This window comes from Hylobates moloch, unplaced genomic scaffold (assembly GCF_009828535.3).
Source record: "Hylobates moloch isolate HMO894 unplaced genomic scaffold, HMol_V3 SCAFFOLD_6, whole genome shotgun sequence".
NCBI classification, from domain to species: domain Eukaryota; kingdom Metazoa; phylum Chordata; class Mammalia; order Primates; family Hylobatidae; genus Hylobates; species Hylobates moloch.
This window is the reverse complement of record NW_026652281.1, coordinates 118,242,947-118,266,171: the sequence shown is the minus strand read 5'-3', so window position 1 is coordinate 118,266,171 and position 23,225 is coordinate 118,242,947. Positions and strand designations below refer to the sequence as shown.

At 41.6% G+C, this 23,225-nt stretch overlaps 2 protein-coding genes and 1 pseudogene across 3 annotated transcripts; all 3 read right to left on the bottom strand.

The window, feature by feature from the left end:
• Positions 1 to 6,930: 6,930 nt before the first annotated feature.
• Positions 6,931 to 10,769, bottom strand: PCDHB15 (protocadherin beta 15). Of its 2 annotated transcripts, none has more exons than XM_032158152.2 (2): positions 8,364 to 10,769; positions 6,931 to 7,573 (listed from the first exon to the last, which is right to left on the bottom strand). In XM_032158152.2, the coding sequence occupies exon 1, from the start codon at positions 10,726 to 10,728 to the stop codon at positions 8,365 to 8,367; it is 2,364 nt and encodes a 787-aa protein (XP_032014043.1). In that variant the 5' UTR covers positions 10,729 to 10,769; the 3' UTR covers positions 6,931 to 7,573; position 8,364. The 2 variants fall into 2 exon arrangements, with proteins under 2 accessions (XP_032014043.1, XP_058295926.1); XM_058439943.1 differs by having other exon boundaries at positions 8,473 to 10,769.
• A 3,273-nt stretch (positions 10,770 to 14,042) lies between these two features.
• LOC116471629 (protocadherin beta-13-like) lies at positions 14,043 to 16,059 on the bottom strand (annotated as a pseudogene).
• A 1,720-nt stretch (positions 16,060 to 17,779) lies between these two features.
• Positions 17,780 to 22,033, bottom strand: LOC116471627 (protocadherin beta-18). The gene has a single exon (XM_032158151.2). The coding sequence runs from the start codon at positions 21,738 to 21,740 to the stop codon at positions 19,374 to 19,376; it is 2,367 nt and encodes a 788-aa protein (XP_032014042.1). The 5' UTR covers positions 21,741 to 22,033; the 3' UTR covers positions 17,780 to 19,373.
• Between the last annotated feature and the right edge of the window lie 1,192 nt (positions 22,034 to 23,225).

Here is a 23,225-nt window from a genome sequence, read left to right as displayed (position 1 = left end):
TCATGACAATAACTTCAACATCTTTCATAAAATAGACAAATTTGCTTAAAAAACAGAAGCTGCCAGCTGCTGACAGAAGAGGAAACAGAAAATTAGAATTGCAGCATATTTATCTAAGAAATTGAGTGTGCAATTCAAAATCTTCCCACAAAAAAACGTCATTCATGGTTGGGTTCTGCAGTAAATTCTATCAAATACATAAAGTAGAAATAATAACTATCTTACATAAACTCTTTCATAAAATAAGAAGCGGAGGAAACAATTGCCAAGTCATTTGATGAGACTAAATCCTGACAAGGATACTACAGGAAAAAAAATTGTAGATCAACATCTCCCATGAACATAGATGCACAAATTCTCAACAAAATTAGCACACTGACTTGGCTGCATGTCTCCTGGAAGAAAAACTTATAAACACTTTTCCTGGACAATCATGATCACACAGGTGCTGTTCCATTCCCAGTCTGCAGGACTCCAGCTCATGAGATCTGCTTGGATGTCTTTGGATTCTTCCACCGTTGCTCCTGCCACTCCATATTTGGAATAGGACTTGCTTCAGATTTCTTTGCTCGAATTCCAGTTGTACCCATCACTGTTACCATATTGATGGTCATTTGAACTTGCAAGTTGGAAACAACCAACAACTGGGACAAGGGTGAAGCAAGTAACTCAGATACAAATTTTAAGTCATTATCCCAAAACTTGGAGATAAATACTATTTGTTGCAATACTGTAAAAATTAAAATTTAATGTAAACACCCATGAGAAACAAAATATGAAATTTTAAGTAAAGATAGGAACCACCCTACCCTTGCACACATCTGCTACACTAACCTCACCCTCATCCCGTCAGATCCTATTGTCAACTTTATTGTTTCCTGATCTCACTGGGGGAAAATTTACCATGTCTACTTCACAGCTCCTTCTCCTGGGCTGCTCCTTCAAGGCCAAAAAGGTCACGAAAATTCTAAACTCAATAATGTTGGGATTGTTCCATTTGCAAGACATAACTTCCTTTCATTTGAAAATATAAACTCTTCTACAATATGTTGCTAATGCTAACTTTATTAAATACATTCATAGATTAAAGAAAAAAAATCTTAATGTGGAAAAGTTTTGGAGAAGCAATGTTACTCTGGTATTTATCTCTGCATTTTATTGCCACTGTCTACTAAAGCCACCCACCAGAGACACACACATATACAGGCACAAATGCACACACACAAATACACAAACCACTATGGGGTTTGTGTATTTGTAGCTGTAGATTTCTAAAATTGTTTGAGGCATCATTATTTATGTATCATGATAGATTTTTCTCAACTTTTTGGTGACTATGCTGATACATGGAAGTAATGCTCTTCTCAAGGTATTCCAGATCAGTCTAAGAAAGACAAAAGTATTAATCCTTTAGAGATGCCTTTAAATTCTAGACTTTACCCGTAAAACATTTGTAAATTAAGATACCAAGGAAGTAGTACACATTGGGATCTCTGGGCCTGTTTCAAAACATGCATTTCTATACGTAAAGAAGTTTGTCAGGAATTAATCAAATATGTTTTTTGGAAAAGGTAAGAGAAAGACCAAATCTCAAAGTAGTAGTAGTGAGCTTTCTTCTCTCATTTGATATACAAATTAATATTATCTTGAAAATGACCTTCATTGCCACAAGTGACAGGGGCTACTGATGATTGGGTACTAATGGTAATACCCTAGGGGAAATGGCATTTGCTGTTCTCCAGCCATTAATATTCATAATGGGGTCTGTAAGTATGGTGCCAACTTCTGAAAGTCCTAGAATTCACAAGAATTTTTAATTTTTTTGTGACTATGCTGATAACCAGAAGTAATGCAGTTATCAAAAGCCCCAGTCAGATAACGATTACTGCAGTCAGTCAGAAACATAGAAAGGCCAAGAACAAATTCATATATTTAAGTCATTTTGCTATTACATCTCTTCCTTTGACATATTATTAAGGGAGCATCTAGGTGTGTAACAAAAAATCCACTTAAAAAGATGCTAATGGCTACTGTGCTAGCCAAAATGAATGTTCTATGGAAGATTTTGATGAAGAAATAGATGTCACAGGCCTCACTGATTTTAATTCCCATTTTAAGAGGAACGACCCTCGATTGCCACCACTCCAGATAGTCTACTTTGCCCTTACTACTGGGCATCAGTTTTCTTTAGTGAGCTGAGCAGTATACAGAAATTCAGCATCAGTGCTGAGCTGCCATTGTCACCTATGACCATTCCACAGACAAATGCCTGGATGTTCAAAGTAATTGAGCTACCATCTATCTGTTGCCCTGATTGTGAAGTAAAATTTCTTTAATATTTGCAGACACATAAAATACAAGAATTATGAAGAAAAGGTTAACTGTGATTCCCTTAATTTCAAATCATTGGTGTTGGTGAATACTGACACATGCAGATATGCGTTTGCCTCCCCTTTTCCAGGGAGTGCCTATGTCTCCACCCCATTGGACTCTTGTAAAACAAATGGGAGCAGTCATATTATTAAACCAACAAACACAAATCTCCTGCTTCCTAGCCCTAGTTTAGAACTGATGTAAGCCCACCAATATTTCCAAACTTGGTACCAGAAAAGGCATGAGTCAACTTATAATAGTTTTAAAATAACTTTTAGGCTCTTGAAATATACGTGCATTTTTCTCCATGTGAAGGAAGCTGGTCTGCAGCAAAAGGGAATGAAACCAGCAGGATAGAAAAAATGGTCAAGTCCTTGTTTCTAATTGTTATGGCCCTACCCTTCAATCAGTTTTATTTCCAAACATATCCTAAATTACTTTATATACCCTAATATCTTCTCAATAAATTCTGTATTTTATCTTGAGAGCTAATTTTATCTTGAGAGCTAATTCTGTATTTTATCTTGAGAGTTTCTGTTGATTAAAACTAAAAGAATTTAGACTAACAGAAGTATTAATTTGGCAAAAGATCTTCCTGGTTAGTATATTTTCTGTTACTATGAAGTATGAATTTCTAAAAGTCATTTTCAATGCAGAATATAAGAGATATGTAGAAGAGCATACGCTTTTCAAACATGATTCTGAATGTTGATGGCAGTAGTGACAATTTGAGGAGTAACATTTAGGGACAGGCTAGTTGAGTGACACAAGATTCCTTCAAGGGGCATGCTCAGGAATATCTTTAACCTCCATTCTTTAGGTCTGCCAGAATTTGGAATGCCTGACTTCCCCGGCATGGATCAGACTTTTAACAATGGTCAGATGAAAATTTCTGGTCAGAAAGAGAACTTGGAACGGAACTTGGGCAAAGTATTTCATATGCCTTTTTATTTCATGTCAAATGTAATATCCAAACAATGTTGAGGTATTTCCAGAACTGCCTATTTGGACATATAAAATCTTTTGAATATCTTTAGTTCTTGGCCTGCTCATTCACATTTGAGAGCACATGACACAAGAGGGTTCCCATAGCCTCCCACAGGTAAAACTTCTGCAGTGATTTCCAGGCTACTGATTCAGCAATAGAGACAATATTCTGATTATTTTTTATTACATTTTCCAGGATAAATACTGCAGGGTTTTGCCCAGATTACATTTCTGTTCATGGAGTATTCCAGTGAGGTCTCTACCTGAGCTAGATTTTCATTAAACATCACCAAAGTGAACTCTCATTGAATGTTATGTGGCTTTGCTTGGGAAAAAAGACATAAGCCTCTCCCTTAATAGATTGGAAATACATATGAAATGAGCTTGCTGTGTTAGAGCCTATATTCTATTGATTTTATAGGAAAGGAATCCATTTTTACAGAAATAGGCATTGGATTAACAAAAAATATTCATTATGTTTATGTTTCCTTTGTTCTTTTGTGAAGAAAATACATCACCACAGTGTTTATCTAAGATTATAAAACCCTTAGGGGATTATCCCAAAGATACTCATAACACTCCATTATGACTTCAAAATATCCAGAGAGACCTCTGCTAGTACAGCCAAGCTTTCAACTTTTAAGGAAATCTTTTCTAAAAATTCAGCCATCAGCCAAAAGGGATAATTTTATATACATTTAAATAGTCATATTAACTAAATTATCTAAAATTATACATAATTTCCATGTTTACAGTAATCAAACTAGAAATAGAAGTTCCATGTTGCTCTTTTAAGTAGTGGTTTGGAGGATAGTGAAGAGACACTGCAGCTTATTTTTATTATACCAAAAATATAGCTAATGGGTTTCTCAGAAAACTGTTGCCCCCATGTAAATTCATTTGTGGAAGAAATTAAAATTCTCCTCCACTTTCCAATTGTTGGAATAAGGTACCTCTCACCTTGTGAATGCTGTCATATGACCACAACTACCTATGTATTCCAATTGCCATTTAGGAAGAAAATAAAAGCAAGGAAGGGAAATAAAGCAAGAAGGTCAATGGCCTTAGATTAACATCATAAAAGGCAAGATGAGACTTACAGAAATCTCAAAGGAAGTCTACAAAATTTGAAAGAGAAAATAGGTAAAATGAATGGCTCTGTTTATGTTGGTGAGAGTCTCTATCCTGCTAGTTTCCAAAAAACTTATTTCACTGTCCTTAATTTTTTTATTCACTAAGAAACAACGACTTGTCACTCATGTTCAAAATTGTTCTAGGTGCAATGCGTGACATAGAGGAGAATTGGTACTTATCCTTCCAACAGCCATAATCCACAAAATCACATGGATTGCTGATCTGCTTATAAATATTTTCAGGATCCATATTTAGTCAATTTTACTAAGTAAAATTTTTAGCCTTGCTACTTATTGCCTGTGATGGGGGTAGGGTATTCTGGATTGCTGCATAAACATCTTAGTCATCTTGCTCAGGATACTGTTAAGTCCAGATTAAAAAGCATGCCTCTCATTTATCAGTTCGCTTTCTGATTCTGTTCTCCAAAGTCAGTTTTTGGAGATGCTACTAGCCAGGAATATTTCTTTGAAAATTCAGTTATTTGCATATGTTTGCCAATTGTGAGATGACTGAATGATGATATAAATTTAATTGCAGTAGTTCAGAGTACTGTCCCTTGATAACACCCCAGGGAAAACAATATGACTGATTCAAGACAGGCAAGGCCCCAAATTAGGGCTTATCCCGGGAGGATTTTTGGCTCCACACATAAAAAGAATTCAAGGGCAATCAGGTTCTGTTAAGACAGCAATCTTTTATTGAAAGGGACTGCTCCTTGCTGAGCAGGGCTAACTCCTTTGCAGTGCACCCAGAGTTAGCAGTAGCAGCTTATGTTATGGGTTGTTGGCAACTGTATTTATACCCACTTATACCTACTTTCACTTACATGCTAATTAAGAGGTGAGTTAATGCAAATTGAGGAGCTGGTTATTCAGAACTTTCTAGAAAAAGGGGCAGTAACTTCTAGATTGTTGCCATGGAAAAGGGCGGTAACTTCTGGGTTGCCATGATATTTGTAAATTGTCATGGGGCTGGTGGGAATCTCTTATGCTAATGAGCAGTGAGGCAATTAGAGGTTGCCTTCAGCACCACCTGCTACTTCCTGTAGGGTTTTTAACCTCAATTGTGCACCACCTGCTGGTTCCTGTCAATTTCTTCATTTTGTCCTGTACTGACAGGAAAATAAGTCCTGCTGATCTCCTACCTCACTACTTCTCTGACAAATGTCTCATACATCTTAAGTAGACAACTTGGAACCTAGTCTGAATACTGTGTAAAAAAGTAAAAGTAAAAAAAAAATCACCTGCACCAATGAATGTGGCAATACATCCAGGGAAACTCCTGCTTTCAAGGCTTGGGACTGACAAATCCTCTGTAGTTTGAGAGCCGTACTCTCTGGACTTCAGGCTCCATCCTCTGAACTATTCTTCCTTTTTCATTTGAATTGGCACATGTTTTTAGCTAAGCAGTTTTATCAGTCTATTTCTTGCTTACAGAATTTGGGGAGGGGGGTACCACATCCTCCTTTAATTAGTTCTCTCTATCCCTTTCAATTCAAGCTGGCAGTGTTTCTGCTGATTAAACATTCTTAATAACTTTATTTCCTGTGCATTTCACAGGGATTCAATTTATTAAACAAGAGACTCCTTTGAAGTTATTTCCTGAGTAATTATGTCTCTATTCCTGGCTTCTGCTGATGTGGCTGAAGATATCCATATCATGTACCTAGTCTCTCCAAAGAGCCTTCTGTATGATTGACTACCTGATTCTTTCAAGGCACTAGTAAAAGGTTGTCCTAATATGTCTGTGGCTTTCTCTCCAGAACATGCATCCTTAGCAGTGAATCTCCTGATTTTAACATCTGTTGCAATCTGAATAGGGTGAGAATTTCCCCAACCATCAAGTCTGGGTTCCTTTTTGCTTCACAGTTCTTCTCTCAATCGAATTCCTTTCATTCTTTTCCCTCTCACATTTTACTATAAGCAGCAAGAAAAAAAACAGGCTGTGCATTCAACCCTTTGCCTGAAAAACTCAGCGAAATCTCCCAAGTTCATTGCTTACAAGTTCTTTCTACATAACTTCAGGATACAATTCAGCTAATTTTTCTCCCACCATATAAAAGGATTCCCTTTTCTTCAATTTCCAATAATATTTTCCTCATTTCTGCACCCTCACCAACAGAGACTTTAATATCCATATTTCTACTTGCAATCTATTTAAAGTAGGTATTCTCTAAGGCAACATGTTTCTCCACCATGCTCCTCGCTTCATTCTGAGTCCTTACTAGCAGGTTTGTTAACCATATTTCTGCTAACACTCTGTCCAAAGCAAGCGAGACTTTTTCTGTCATGCCTGTCAAAGTTCTTCCAGTCTCTGCCCACTGTCCAATTCAGAAGCCACCTGCACATTTTAAGTGTTTATTACAGTAGCACCCCACTTCCAGGTATCAAAATCTGTGTTAGTTAGAGTTCAGCCAGAGAAACAGGCAGCAGGAGATGTATAGTAATCAATTTATTGCAAGGAAGTGACTTATTCAGTTGTGAAACGTGGCTAGACAAGTCCAAAATCTGTACAGCAAGCAGTTAGGAGGGGCAGGCTGGAACTCTGGGGCATAAGCTGAAGCTGTTGTCCTTGAATGAAATTTCTTTTTCATCTCAGGGAAGACTCAATTCTGCTTTTATGGCCTTTCCACTGATTGAAATAGACCCACGCAGATTATCTAGGAGAGTCTCCCTATTTTAAGTTTAGCTGATTGGCAACCTTAATTCTGTTTGAACCTTAATTTCTTTGCAGTATGACATATTCATAGGTTCTGGGGATTAGGGCAGGAACATCTTGGCGGTCATTATTTTGCATGCAATACCATTCTAGAGTATCTGCAAAGTTGAGAAGCTCCTGGAGACAGAAAAGTCCTGACGAGACAGCAGATGTTTTTTCCTCAAATAATTCAACTCCTTCACCAACATATCCTTTAATAAATTTTGTTTGGTTAACTAATATTAATTCTACAATGTATTTTCTTTCAAATTCCTTACGAATCAGAACAATGTCACTATCCAAAGACAAGTAGATGTTGGCATACTGTATCATCAGAAGCTCCTCTAAGCCCAGAATTTGGAACTCAGTTAAGATTTTCCTGCTGTGGAAAGAGGAAATTGCAGGAGATGCATTAATTGGTCCTAGTGTCTATTGGCCTTATAGGAACACCTTAAACACAGTAAATCTGGGTATTAAAAAGCCTGTCCAGTCCCCCCAATAGGATCATAACATTAGATAGAGATAAGGAAGAACCCATTAGTCTTTTCTATGTTAATTTACATGAGAAAGAATACATTATGCAGATATATTTTTATGAGATGACATATGTGTTTTAGAATGAAAATCTAATGCTCACAAGTGTGACCTTGAAAAGAGTAGCTTAAAATTATCCATGTTGCTCCTTATTGGAAAAAACAAAACTCCAAATATGAAGCTTGGAAGAAATTACACATGGATAAATATGAAATGATTACACCCCAAACTTTTGTCAAAAAGTCAGAGCTGTGTGAATAAGAAAAACTATAAAAAAAACCTTAAAATATGACTTCAAAAATCATACATTCTTATGTAGTGTCATATAGTGTGAAAGGTACTTTCAGAATTAGAGTTATGTTTATTAGATGGGGTTAACTTTCATATTACCCTTCAGGAATGAATACTATTAATTTATTCAAAAATATGAACTTTCCTGATATAAAATATTTATAATAATATAATAATTTGAAAACTGTCTAACAACCAGAGCAAGGAAATGAGTAACATTATTAAAGACAACAGTAGAAATTTTAAAAAAAGTAGAATTCAAGATTACTAAAGGGTTACAAAAAAAACTAAGGTGAAAAGTGAGGAAGACAAAATTAACAGACGGTAGGAAAGCTTCAGATAGCTACATTATTCTAGAAATTCTGATTTCCTCCTAGAGTCCTGGCTCACAATATTGGGGAATACAGGCTTCAAGAACTTGAAATCATTAGTTTCAGAGCCTCCCGTCAGACACACCTTGTACTGGTAGCTCTGGGACAGGGTCCCGGTGCCGCTCACGTCCACCAGATGCCCTGGAAAGGAGCCCTCGGGCACCGAGCAGCGACCCACCGAGGCCGCCCTGCTCCTCCTGCACAGCCGCACCGCCACGAACAGGAGCACCGAGAAGAGGAAGAGCGACGACACCGAGGCCAACGCCACCACCAGGTAGACGGTGAGCGAGTCGGCCTGGGCCTGGGCCGGGGCAACCTCCGGGAGCGGCAGGTAGGGCTGGGAGAAGCCGTCCACCAGGAGCACGTGCAGCGTGGCGGTGGCTGAGCGCGGAGGCTCGCCATTGTCCTTGACCAGCACCACCAGCCTGTGCTTGGCCGCGTCGCGCTCGCTCAGCAGCCTGGCGGTGCGCACCTCGCCATTGTGCGCCCACACGCCGAACAGCCCGGGCTCCGTGGCCTTGAGCAGCTGGTACGACAGCCAGGCGTTCTGGCCCGAGTCGCCGTCCACCGCCACCACCTTGGTCACCAGGTAGCCCGGCTCGGCCCCCCGGGGCACCAGTTCGGTGCAGGGCGCCGAGCCGTTCTGCAGCGGGTACAGCACGAAGGGCGAGTTGTCGTTGGCGTCCAGCACCAGCACGCGCACCAGCGCCTCGCTGCTCAGCGCGGGGGAGCCGCGGTCTGTGACGCCCACGTGGAACTCGAACGCCTGCAGGGCCTCGTAGTCCAGCGACCTGAGGGCGAACAGGTGGCCGTTGTCTGTGTTAATGGAGACCAGGGAGGCGAGGGGCAGGTGCGGGTCCTGGGGCGGCAGCAGCGAGTAGGTGACCTGGGCGTTGGTGCCTGAGTCTCTGTCTGTGGCGCTGACGCTGCCGATGCGCAGGGCGGGGCTGTTGTTCTCGCGGACGAACAGGGTGTAGGAGGTTTGGGTGAAGGCGGGGGCGTTGTCATTGACGTCGGAGACCAGCACGGTTATGCTCTGCTCGGTTTTCAGCCTTGGGGTCCCCAAGTCTGTAATGGTGATGGTGATGTTGTACTCGGCTCTGGTCTCTCTGTCCAGCGCCCCTTCTGTTACCAGCCTGTAGAAATTCTCAACAGAAGGTTTTAGCTTAAAAGGAACATCATCCTGAATTGAGCAAATCATTTTTCCATTTTCCCCAGAGTCTCGGTCTCTAATCCTAAACAGCGCCACTTCTGTCTCTGGAGAATTCTCGGGAATAGGGCTGGTAAGTGATGAAATACTTAGTTCCGGGAAGTTATCGTTAACATCCAGCACCTTAACAGAGACAGAGCATTTTCCAGAAAGTCCCCCCCCATCAGATGCCTCTATCTCTAGATCATACGAAGACATTGTCTCAAAATCTAGTTTTTTAACTAGTCGAATTTCTCCTGAAAGGCTGCTTAGCTCAAAAGGTTTGTTTATCTCCTGAGAGCTGTAATAAAGGGAGTATGATATCTCTCCATTTGTCCCAGTGTCTAAATCCCTAGCAGAGACCTTGACAACTAGGAAGCCTATTGGGCTGTTCTCTGGGACCTGCACCTCGTAGAACGCCTGCACAAATTCCGGGGCATTGTCATTAACGTCCAAGACCAAGATGAGGATCTGGACGGTGCCAGATCGGGGTGGAGAGCCACCGTCCACAGCTGTCAAGGTTAATCTGAGCTCGGCCTGCTCCTCGCGATCCAGTTCTGTGTCCAGCACCAGCTCTGGGTATTTCCTGCCATCCCCTCGGGTGCGAGTGGAAACATGGAAATGAGAATTGGGAGAAATATTGTAGTTTTGAACATTATTGCTGCCCACGTCCAAGTCCCGAGCTTTTTTCAGAGGAAACACAGTCCCAAGGGAGCTAGTTTCTGGGATTTTCAGGGTCATTTCTCTTTCAGGAAACTCAGGAGAATGATCGTTTATGTCTGTCACTAGTAGTTCAGCTCGAAATACTTCCAAAGGTTTTTTCAGTAACACTTGGAAATGCATTATACAGGGCTCGGTAGGGCCACACAGCTTCTCCCGGTCCAGCTTCTCATTTAATATCAACTGCCCGGTCTGCAGATCAATCTGCAAGCCTTGTTCGTTATCCTCAGAAACTACCCGGGCTCCCCGCTCGGCTAGCTCCCCAACTCCCAGCCCTAGGTCATTGGCCAGGTTGGCCACAAAAGAACCTCTCTCTGTTTCCTCCATCACAGAATAGCGACGGGGTTCCCAGGCTGCCAGAGTCACTTCCAGTAAAAGAAGGAGAATCAGGACTTGCCTTTGTTCTGGAAAGCGCTCCCCTGCAGGCTCCATCTTTACTTCTGTACACGCCCCTTTCAAGGAACCGGAGTCAGAGCTACTTCAGGGGGCGATGGGACAGAGGCAGTGATCGATCTGTCCGTTGATAAGCTGTCCGGAAATGTAGGAGAATAGCATTCTCCGGAGACACTGGTCCGTGCTCTGCTAACAGGCTTTCCTCTTAGGCTGAAAGAGGTCTGAAGTAGCTGGTAGCATTTCATGGGCTTTTTCCTTTCCCTTGTTTTGAAGCCTTAGCCTGCAGCGCCACCATGCGTTGTCTTTACTTCGAAACGAATTGCTACAATTGATTATTCTCTATTCTATTAGGAGTTTGGAAATTGGGAGGAAATGATGTAATCACAATATCACGCAATGATAATTATTAATTTCTTCATTCAAAGGAGTATTATTGGTCTCTATGTGCCAAATTATGAAATGCCTCAGTAAACAACCCAGACATGGTCCCCACCCTCCAGAGCCTATAGTCTGGGTGTAGTCTGGGTGGGGTGCTCTGAGGGAAATTGAGAAGTGAAAGAAGACATAATAGTGATCAGTCATCTTGTAATAATAATAACACATTGCCACGTGATTTCTTAAAATTTTCTCAGCAAAACAAAATGAATTATTTGATTTCTTTCAAATTCTAGACAGCCTATGTACCAGAATTGTGCTCCCATTGGTTGGATTACATCAAGAAAAAGCTACATGTTCATTCCAGTGTGATATCCTTTCTACATAAAGTCAGAGAGCTATGATTTTATGAAAATTTTAAACTGTGGAAAAATACATATGAAGGCACTTCCTATATCTCTTACTTTGCTTTTTCTTTTTTTCTTTTCATTTTTCCTTTTTTTTTTTTTTTTGAGATGGGGTCTTGCTCTGTTGTCTAGGAGGGAGTGCAGTGGCACAATCACTGCTCATTGCAGCCTTGACTGCCCAGGCTCAAGCGATCCTCCCACCTCAGCAACTGTAGCTGGGACCACAGTTGCGCATCGCCATGCCTGGCTAATGTTTTAATTATTTGTAAAAATGAGGTCTTGCTATGTTGCCCAGGCTGGTCTCAAATTTCTGAGCTCAAACAATCCTCCTGCCTTAGCCTCCCAAAGTGCTGGGGTTATAGGCATGAGCTGCTGCATCCAGCCCTGCCTTATCTCTCTCGTATTTATTATCTGACGTAGTATAGATGTACTTATTTAGTTGTTTCCTTTCTGTTTCAACCTGACATGTTAGAACTTCATTTTGTTCACTGCTGCATCCCTAATATCTAAAATAATCCCCGGCACATGGTAGGTACTCAATAATTATTTGTTAAATGGATCCATTAATAAATCACAATTAATTTAAACATTCTGACAGATAGGTTCTCCTCCTACTGTAGAAGTCCCCTCTTCTGCTGGGATTCAAGTTCATTATATAAGATGGATAAACAAAGACAGCATGTTCATAAGGTAGCTATTTCCTATGCCCTTTAAATAGTAATGTGAAATAACTCAGAATGACTTAAAATGTCATTTCATTAAGTGGCAAAATAACCTAGCTACCCATAAGCAAGGGATATATTATATGATAGAAAGAAAGAACATAACAAGATTATGATGACCCTAAAGATAAGGATTATGTCTCTTTTAGACACACATTTTTCAATATCAAGGTTTTTTTTACAGTAATGTTATTATGACACTTATGATATTCAAAACTCTTATATAATAAAATTTTCTAAGAATTTCTATTAAACACTTCAAAGATTGTACCATTGGAAAGATCCTTCAGTTTTTCTCAAAATTATATATTCTGACAAACGCTAGTGCATGTCCCTTACAGACTACTAATATTTTACAACCTCCTTGATCCCAAATGTTGTCATATTAATATGAAAAGCCACAATAAAAACTCAGTAGGAAGAAAGGTCTAACTTACCAACAATGCAAGAATCTAAACATGCTTTTGACAACAAAAACCTCACTTAGGTCTCTTAATTAGAGGGAAATTTATTAAAGAGCACATATGTGTCTCCAACAACCTAAAGGAAAAAGACTTGGGAGGGACTGGAAAATCTAAAACAGGAAAATCTATGACAAGGTCATTCTTTTGGTACCTTATTTTTTCTTGTCTCTCAATAGATTGATGCTCTGTATTTTTTTCCAGGTGTTTAGCCAAATATGACACCACTTTCTGCTTATGTTCCTAACAAAGAGACTATGTTGTATCTGGTTCCTAAAGCCATTTTTTTTTTAAACAGAGAGAATCAGATTCGGCCAGCTAGGATCATCTTATTTTTGTGTTTGAAATCACAGAGGGAGGTGGGCCATATAAAATAAATGTGACTGCAACATTACACTTCAGCTAAAGACAGGGAGAATATTCCAGAAAAAGATCAGGTGGGCTAGATAGACACTACAAAAGGGAGCTATGATTTTAAAATCTTGAGATAATCTAATAATCACTAAAGATGCTCATATGGCCAGGCGAGGTGGCTCACACCTGTAATCCCACACTTTGGGAGGCAGAGGCGAGTGTATCACCTGAGGTCAGGAGTTTGAGACCAGCCAAACTCCTGACCTCAGGAGCCAGTTTGAGTTTGGCCAACATGGTGAAATCCCATCTCTACTAAAACAAGGAGCCTGTAATCCCAGCTATTCGGGAGGCTAAGGCAGGAGAATCACTTGAACCGGGGAGGCGAGGTTGCAGTGAGCCGAGATCGCACCATTGCACTCCAGCCTGGGAGACAAGAGTGAAACTCTGTCTCAATAATAGTAATAATAATGCTCATACATGTTATGGAGTGAAGGTTATAAAAAGAGCAGAAAAGTCTTTAAGTTTGGGAAAAAATGTAGTCTTTCCCACTTCAAGCTATTGTGAAATAAAACGATGCAATTTTTGCAGACACTTCTCCTTTTAAAAATTCGTGACAGGTAAGCATAAGACAGAATCAATAGAATATGTACTAATAATCACTATATCATCGTTCTTGTCTTCTAAGCATCAAAAGTTTAGAAAAGCTTTCTTCAATGAAATGGAATGGAGCTGGAGTCTTCAAATCAACAGCCTGTGATTTTTGAGAAGTTGATAAATTGAACAAATATTACTTTTCATTAATGAGTAAACTTGAAAGTTGTCTTCATCAAAATGGACATGATAAAAGGAGACTAAGTATGAACAAATAATCAAAGAAAATGTCTAATCTTAAGTAGGAAAATGAAATCAGCAAAATCTTAGAAAATCTATATAGCGCAAAAAACATGACAGAGACTTAATATATTGATAAAGGACTAACCTTTATCCTAAATGCTCTGAAAAATCTACAGATTCTTACTTGAATCCAAAACCATTTACAAAGTTGGACTTTTCCTCCCGTCATTCACAGCGCCCGGATGCTTACGGATAGCAGACTTCAGGAATTCGAATTCATTTGTCCCGGAGCCTCGCATCAGAAACACTTCATACTTGTACCTCTGGGATAGGGTCCTGGTGTCGCTCAAGTCCACCAGATGCCTGGAAAGAGGTCCTCGGGCACCGAGCAGCGACCCAGTGAGGCCGCCCTGCTCCTCCTGCACAGCGGCACCGCCACGAACAGGAGCACCGAGAAGAGGAAGAGCGACGACACCGAGGCCAACGCCACCACCAGGTAGACGGTGAGTGAGTCGGCCTGGGCCGGGGCCGCCTCAGGGAGCGGCAGGTAGGGCTGGGAGAAGCCGTCCACCAGGAGCACGTGCAGCGTGGCGGTGGCCGAGCGCGGAGGCTCACCATTGTCCTTGACCAGGACCATCGGCCTGTGCTTGGCTGTGTCACGCTCGCTCAGCAGCCTGGCAGTGCATTGTGCGCCCACTCGCCGAACAGCCCGGGCTCCGTGGCCTTGAGCAACTGCTACGACGGCCAGGCGTTCTGGCCCGAGTCGCCGTCCACCGCCACCACCTTGGTCACCAGGTAGCCCGGCTCGGCGGCCCGGGGCACCAGCTCTGTGCAGGGCGCGGAGCCGTTCTGCAGCGGGTGCAGCACGAAGGGCGAGTTGCCGTTGGCGTCCAGCACCAGCGCGCGCACCAGAGCCTCGCTGCTCAGCGCCGGGGAGCCGCGGTCTGCGGCGCCCACGCGGAACTCGAACGCCTGCAGGGCCTCGTGGTCCAGCGAGATGAGGGCAAACAAGTGGCCGTTGTCCGCGTTGATGGAAACCAGGGAGACGAGGGCAGGTGCGGGTTCCGGCGCGGCAGCAGCGAGTAGGTGACCTGGACATTGGTGCCCGAGTCTCTGCGGTGCTGATGCTGCCAATATGCAGGGCGGGGCTGTTGTTCTCCCGGATGAACAGGGTGTAGAAGGTTTGGGTGAAGGCGGGGGCGTTGTCATTGACGTGGGAGACCAGCACCGTTATGTTGTACTCGGTTTTCAGCCTAGGAGTCCCCAAGTCCGTGGCTGTGATGGTGATGTTGTACTCGGCTCTAATCTCTTTGTCCAGTGGTCCTTCTGTTAACAGCCAGTATAAATTCTCAACGGAAGGTTTCAGCATGAACGGAACATCATTTTGAATTGAGCAAACTATTCTTCCATTTTCCCCAGAATCTCTGTCTTGAATGCTGAAAAGAGCTACAACGGTCTCGGGAGAATTTTCGCGGATGGGGCTTGTGAATGAAGCCACGGTCAGTTCCGGAGCGTTATCGTTGATATCTACCACTTGTATTATGACAGTGCATTTTCCAGAAAGACCTGTCCCATCAGAGGCTTTAATATCCACCTGATATGACACAATTTTTTCAAAATCTAATTTTCTGATTATTTTAATTTCTCCCCTTAGTTCATTAAGTGCAAATGTCCTAGAAATCTCTTCATCACCATAAAAAAATGAGTAGAATATTTCATCATTAATTCTCATGTCTGAATCTCTAGTGGAAACAGTGGCAACAAGGGATTCCAGGGGGCTGTTTTCTGATATCTGCACCTGATAGAGTGGCTGCACAAACTCAGGTGCATTGTCATTAATGTCCAAGATTTCAATGAGGACCAGAGCAGTCCCAGTTCTGGGAGGAGTCCCCCCACCTACTGCCATGAGAGTTAACCTGAGCTCAGCCTGCTCCTCCCGATCCAGGGCTTTGTCCAGAACCAGCTCTGGGTATTTTCTGCCTTCACTGCCATTTTGGGTGAGAGCGTGGACATGGGAGTTGGGGTAGATGGTGTAGTTTTGGATGTTATTGATGCCCACATCCAAATCTTGTGTATTTTTCAGAGGAAACACAGTTCCTGGAGGAGTATTTTCCATGATTTTCAAAATAATTTCTGCTTCTGGGAATACAGGGGAATTGTGTTTATGTCACTGATGAGAAGTTTAAACCTCCAAAGGTTCTTCCAGTAACACTTGGAATTGCAGCACACAAGGCTCAGTGAGTCTACACAATTCTTCCCAATCCAATGTCTCATTTACTTGCAGGTCTCCGGTCTGAAGGTTCAGCTGAAAATATTTTTTATTGTTATTGTTAAAATTGACCCAAGCCCTCCACTGGTATATTTCTCTTACTTCTAGCCCTAGGTCCTTTGTTAGATTGGCCACAAAAGAACCACTTTCTGTTTCTTCTGCTACAGTATAAACGTTCCACTCCGCACAAGTCTGAGACAGCGTAACAAAGAGAAGCAGCACTTGCCTTATTCTAGGAAAGTGCCCCTTTTCAGTCTCCATTTCTCCAACACCAACAGCATTCAGGGTCCGGATGCCAATGTTGGGTCAGTAGGCAATCTGCTCTGGGAACCATTCCTTGCAGCAACGCAATTTTCCGTTAAGAAAGCCTCTTCTCTTTGATGTATCTAACGACTGCTAGCACAGTAGATGAAGAGATTCATTCTAACATTTCAGGAGTATTAACTTAAGTGATATACTAGCTAAAGCTGGTTTATTATGCAAACTCAATAGGTAGCTTAAGGAGTTGTGGATAACTTATTTGTGAATATTGCCTAAGGACTGTGAGCTTGTTATGTTGACTTGTTACAGTATCTAAAATAATTTATAAAGAGCATCACCATCTATTGTTAATACTGAGATACACACATGTTGAAGCTGAGAGTCACTGAGACCTTGAAGAGGGAGACAGCCAAGATCATGGATATAAAGGCTGAAGTTAAAGTGAAAAGTAAAATGCAGAAGAAAACAAGTTAAGTTCACCTGAAATAGCACGTTAAGCATATTCCCGACTGGAGAAGATCTCAACTCATTTTTAGTAAGCAATCATGTATCTCTTGTGGATTCATTGGAATCCTGAAACCCTAGCATGGAACTGAAATTGTTACTTCTAAGGAAAGAGAAAACATTTTTGGGGAGGAGACTTGGGGGTCTTCCCAACTGTACCAACTTTAGCCAATGTTTTACTCACAATGTTTAAATAGAATGCCACAACACATAATAGTGTCTATTAATTATCTAGCTAACTGAGAAAACTAAGGATGAGCCAAGTGTAAGAATTGTGGTTCATAGTGGTTTCTCTTAAGGTATAAATAACTCACATCAACATTCTACTTTAGAATGTTTTCTTCTATACAAACAAATTCGATTAATTAAACTTTCAAAATATGAGAACATGCCAGTCATGGGCAAAATCTGATGGACAAATTTCCTTATAGAAATATTTTGGTCATGGATCCAAATTCACTATTATGGATTTACATGTCCAAGAAAATGTGCCCTGAATGTCTATGCATTTTTTAATATTAATGGGATAGAAGCTTGTACCTATGTCAGTAACCTAATGAATCAAAGTTAGTTTTTTATTCCCATATTTCATCTCATGGATAAAGTTTCCTCTTTCTAAGATCTTAGCTCCTAGGCTTGGCAGAAACTTAAATTTCTTTCATGAGGCTTTCTAGCAATAGAGTATATTAATTAAATATTTATTACTATAACTGAAATCATGAATCTATCCATATGATCTATAAATTGGGATTATTTATGGAGCAAGAATATTTTACATTACATGACAAAAATAATTTTGTTCACACTGAGCTTAGCAAGTAATTTTTTAAAAGAACGAGTCTGCTAAGGAGGGTATGATGATCCTGAGAAAAGGTACAGACACCCAAAACTTACAATTTCAGTGTTATTATTATTTTTTAAACTAAAAGTATTATTTAAAAAGTAATCATGGGACATACAAAATAATGGAGATAAAGTTAATGAGACATTTCATAAAGCCCTTTGTAGCATTTATCCGTTGAAAGACCTCATGAATTATTTACAAATTTAAATTTTGTTACATAAGCCTCTAGTATAGATTTGTTATCTCTAGGCTTGTACATCCTGTATTTCATTCATTAAGTTAACATTAGAAGAATGCAATAAAAGACCAGGGTTTCATGGTAGGTAGTCTAACTGAGTACTCAAGGTTATACATACCTTTCAAGTCTCTTTTGATTTCAAGAAATCCCCCTTCAAGATAGGTTAAACAAAGGAATTTTACTATTACCAATGGAGTCTTACTGTAGAACCCAAGGGCAATTAGACATTGGAGACTTAGGGGGAACTGGACTTAGGTGGACAGGTCTAGAGCTAAGTAGCTATCTTAGTCTCTACTGTTTTCTAGGCTTCTGCCTCCTCCACTCTTATTCCTTTTCACTTTGACTCTTTCCTTCCGTTTTATCTCCCTCTTTTTCTCTCTATCTAGAAACTTATGAACATGGCTACCTCAGCCCACGTTCAACATTTATTCAAGAGGAAAAAGTAGATGAACTATATCTCAATCACAAATTTAGGGGTTTGGAGAATGTAGCTATTCCAGCTTAAATCAGGAATCTATCACAGGACCAATAAAAAATGATCAGGGCTCATGCTTGTAATCCCAACAATTTGGGAAGCTGATGCGGTATGATGACTGGAGCCCAGGAGTTCAAGACTAGCCCGTGTGACATGGCAAGACCTCATCTCTTAAAAAATAAAATAAAATAAAATAAAACGGGGGGTAGGGCTCTGTGTAAGAAAAGAAGGCCTGCAATGGAATAAGCATCACACTAGTGATCACCTCTCTTAGGTAGTGTAGAGAAGTTCTCAGACAAGAAATGAGCATGAGCTGGATATATACATCTTAATCCAAACAAGGTTTTGAATTTACTTAAATAAAATAACATCTACTAGCATATATATGGTTCACAAATAGTTATGAAAAAAAAAACCCTAAGTACAGGAAAAATTCTCTGCAATGTTTGCCAGAAAAGTAGAATGAAAAGATTATAGGTTTTAAAGAAAGAAACCTAAATTAGATAACATCTCAGAAACCAACCTAACCAGATAACAAGCAATTATGTTTTTATTCGTATCATGCATTTACCTCTATAATAATATTCTCAATTATACAAAAACTGCTTTGGATAGAGGATCCACAGTGAGAACACTCAGAAAATATGAATGAGCACAGTGTGCAATTAAACTTGAAGGGAAAATAATATGTATGTGAATATATTATTTGAGGTTTTATTTCAAAACAGTGACTAAGCAAATTCCGGCTCTCTCAATTTTTTCACGGTTAAAACAACAACAAAAAATAGACTTAAATTCTTGTAACTTCTGAAAACTCTTGAGAAAAATGCAGTTACCCAAAATGAAAAACTCTACATAACAATGAATAAGATTTCAAAGACATAGACTCATTCTAAAAGTTCTGCATCATAATCAGATCCCTAATTGCACTCCATGCCATTCAGAAAGGTGGGGCTTTCTCCATTTCGCTATCCCGGGGCAGGAGATTGGGAATTATCGGCTTCAGGAATTTGAACTCATTTGCTGCTGAGCCTCCCGTCAGACACACCTCGTACTGGTAGCTTTGGGATAGGGTCCCAGTGCCGCTCACGTCCACCAGATGCCCTGGAAAGGGGCCCTCGGGCACCGAGCAGCGACCCACCGAGGCCGCCCTGCTCCTCCTGCACAGCCGCACCGCCACGAACAGGAACACCGAGAGGAGGAAGAGCGACGACACCGAGGCCAACGCCACCACCAGGTAGACGGTGAGCGAGTCGGCCTGGGCCTGGGCGGGGGCCGCCTCCGGGAGCGGCAGGTAGGGCTGGGAGAAGCCGTCCACCAGGAGCACGTGCAGCGTGGCGGTGGAAGAGCGCGGAGGCTCGCCGTTGTCCTTGACCAGCACCACCAGCCTGTGCTTGGCCGCGTCCCGCTCGCTCAGCAGCCTGGCGGTGCGCACCTCGCCATTGTGCGCCCACACGCCAAACAGCCCGGGCTCTGTGGCCTTGAGCAGCTGGTACGACAGCCAGGCGTTCTGGCCCGAGTCACCGTCCACCGCCACCACCTTGGTCACCAGGTAGCCCGGCTCGGCCCCTCGGGGCACCAGTTCGGTGCAGGGCGCCGAGCCGTTCTGCAGCGGGTACAGCACAAAGGGCGAGTTGTCGTTGGCGTCCAGCACCAGCACGCGCACCAGCGCCTCGCTGCTCAGCGCCGGGGAGCCGTGGTCTGCGGCGCCCATGCGAAACTCGAACGCCTGCAGGGCCTCGTAGTCCAGCGACCTGAGGACGAATAGGTGACCGTTGTCCGCGTTGATGGAGACCAGGGAGGCGAGGGGCAGGTGCGGGTCCTGGGGCGGCAGCAGCGAGTAGGTGACCTGGGCGTTGGTGCCTGAGTCTCTGTCTGTGGCGCTGACGCCGCCGATGTGCAGGGCGGGGCTGTTGTTCTCGCGGACGAACAGGGTGTAGGAGGTTTGGGTGAAGATGGGGGCGTTGTCATTGACGTCGGAGACCAGCACGGTTATGTCGTACTCGGTTTTCAGCCTGGGTGTCCCCAAGTCGGTCACGGTGATGGTGATGTTATATTCATTCCTGATCTCTCTGTCCAGTGGGTGTTCTGTTACCAGAGCGTAAAAATTCTTGAAGGTAGGCTTCAAGACAAAGGGGAGGTTGTCCTGAATTGAGCAAACCATTCTGCCATTGTCTCCAGCATCTTGGTCTCGTATGCTGAAAACAGCGACCACCATCTCAGGTGAAGAGTTTTCCGGTATGGGGCTGGTAAGAGATGTCATGGCTATTTCTGGCGGGTTGTCATTCACATCTACAACCCGAACTAAAATGCTTGATTTTCCAGAAAGGCTCCCACCGTCAATGGCCTGAATGTTTATGACATAAGATTGAATAATCTCGAAATCTAGAGGTGCTTTTAAATAGACTTCGCCAGAAATTGGATGGATTTCAAATGTTTTCCGTACATCTCTGGAGACGTGGGAAAATGAGTAAGACAGTTCTCCATTTATTCCTGCATCTAAATCTGTAGCAGACGCTTTGATGATCAAGGACTCCAGAGGGCTGCTCTCAGGTACGTGAACTTCATAGACTGGCTTCTCAAATTCAGGGGCATTGTCATTGATGTCCAGGACCACAACGTTAATCAGTGTAGTCCCAGACCTGGGTGGAGACCCGCCATCCACGGCTGTTAGCGTTAAACTAAGCTCAGACTCCTTTTCTCGATCCAGGGATTGGTCCAGTACCAACTCTGGATATTTTCTGCCCTCATCGCTGTCTCGTAATTTAAGGTGGAAATGGGGATTGGGACTTATTGTATAGTTTTGAACACCATTCTTTCCCACATCCAAGTCCTGCGCACTATCTATTTGGAATAAGGTTCCTAGAGTAGTACCTTCGGAGATTTTTAGAAGTATATGATTATTTAGGAACGTGGGAGTGTGATCATTTATGTCTTTGACCAAAAGCTCAGCCCGAAAAAATTGCAACGGATTTTCAAATAACACCTGGAAATGCAATATACATGGCTCTGTGAGATCACAAAGTGCCTCCCGGTCCAGCTGCTCATTTAAGAGCAAGTCGCCATTCTGTGGATCCAATCGCAAATAAGGTTTATAGTCGTCAAAGATGACTCTGGCCCCCCGTGCAGCCAGGTCTTCCACATCCAAACCCATGTCTTTCACCATGTTGGCTATAAACGTGCCGACCTCCATTTCCTCTGCTATGGAATAGCTCCACGTCTCAGAACACACCAAAGATCCTCCCAGGAAAACAAAGAAAAGCAGCACTTGCCTTGTCCGCTGAGCTCTTCCCTTTCCCGGCTCCATGGCTCCTTAGCCAAACGTCTTTCTGTCGAAAACGTCTCCACTCAGTCTCTAGCAGCTCTTAAAGTTGCTCCTCTCACCTATCAGCCTGGACCTTTGGGAATCTAGAAACTCGTAATCCTGTCGCGAAGGTGTTGATGGTGCCCTACCTTTTTAAAATCTATTTTCTCCTGGTTTTCCAGCGCTTTCAGTTCCCATGGTTAAGGGAAACCAGAGCATCTGCGGTTACAAAAATTTCACCATCTTATCCTGCAGCGCCACCATGCGACTCTGCAGATTTTCAGGTTTTAGATAAATTCCAATACGTTTCAGACAAAATATTAATTTTTCTTGTGTGTTTGTCTATAAATTTCAATTATATTCTCCTCCTATATGCCTATTTTCCGAGTTGCATTTTTGTGATATGTGATGCTATTACCTTTCCATCATCAGCCACAATTTGCTATAGCTGTAGTAGATGTAAGAAGCATATTTAAGATGTAGCCCCTGCCTCAAACGAGTTATGATCTCTCTGTGAAGACATATTAAACAACTAAAGATAGTGAAGAATACTCTTACATGTAATTGACTTAGTAGGCAAGAGATTTTTAGGAAAATTGGAAATGAGAATTAGAGGTCTTAGCTCTCTCCACAACTACTCTTAGAAAAGAGGAATGAGATCATGCACTTGAAAATGAACCTGGTATATGAAAACAGTTGCTTTGGAAAGGGTGGACATTTTGAGCTGCATAAATGGTACGATTTATTTAGGGATACTCAGTAGGAGACTTAGCTGGCAGGAGTAGAAAATAAATGCTCAAAAGTAGTGAGTAAAATAAAACATTTCTGGTTTTTAATCTAAAAACAAGTCTAGTTAAACATTTTTTAAAATATGAACAAATTAGACCTCAGTTTAGTTGTGAAACTGAATTTCATCATTTGCAGACCCAGGCTTTCCAGAGGCACAATTCTAAATATGTTTATATATCTATTAATTAATTAGTTTAGCAGATAGTTATTGAGAATATACTTTGTGCAAGGAATGGTCATAAGTGTTAGGGATAGAAGGGTAAACAGACATAGTTCCTGCTATGCAAGAGGGAGACAGAAAAATGACCATGTATTTTAAATAGAGCACAATGAATGTCATGATAAAGAAAGTTCATGCTACTATAAGGGCATAGATGATGGTCATCTAACCAGAATTTGGAAATAAAAGACAGATTTTTCTGGAGAAAGTATACTCTAAATTGATACATTAAAAATTAATAGGAGTACTTTAAACAAAAATTGGGCATGGGGTAAAATTGTTCAGGAAAACTAAAAACAAGATTGTGCAAATGCAAATAAAGAGAAGTATTTGGAGGAAATAAAATAAAATCAATATGGCTAAGACATAGAGCAAGAGGAGAGAAGTGGTAAGAGTTGAAATTGGAAAGATAAGCAAATATTTTGTAACTATGTCAAAGCATTTGGACTTCATGCCAGTAGAAATGCAGGGTTATTAAA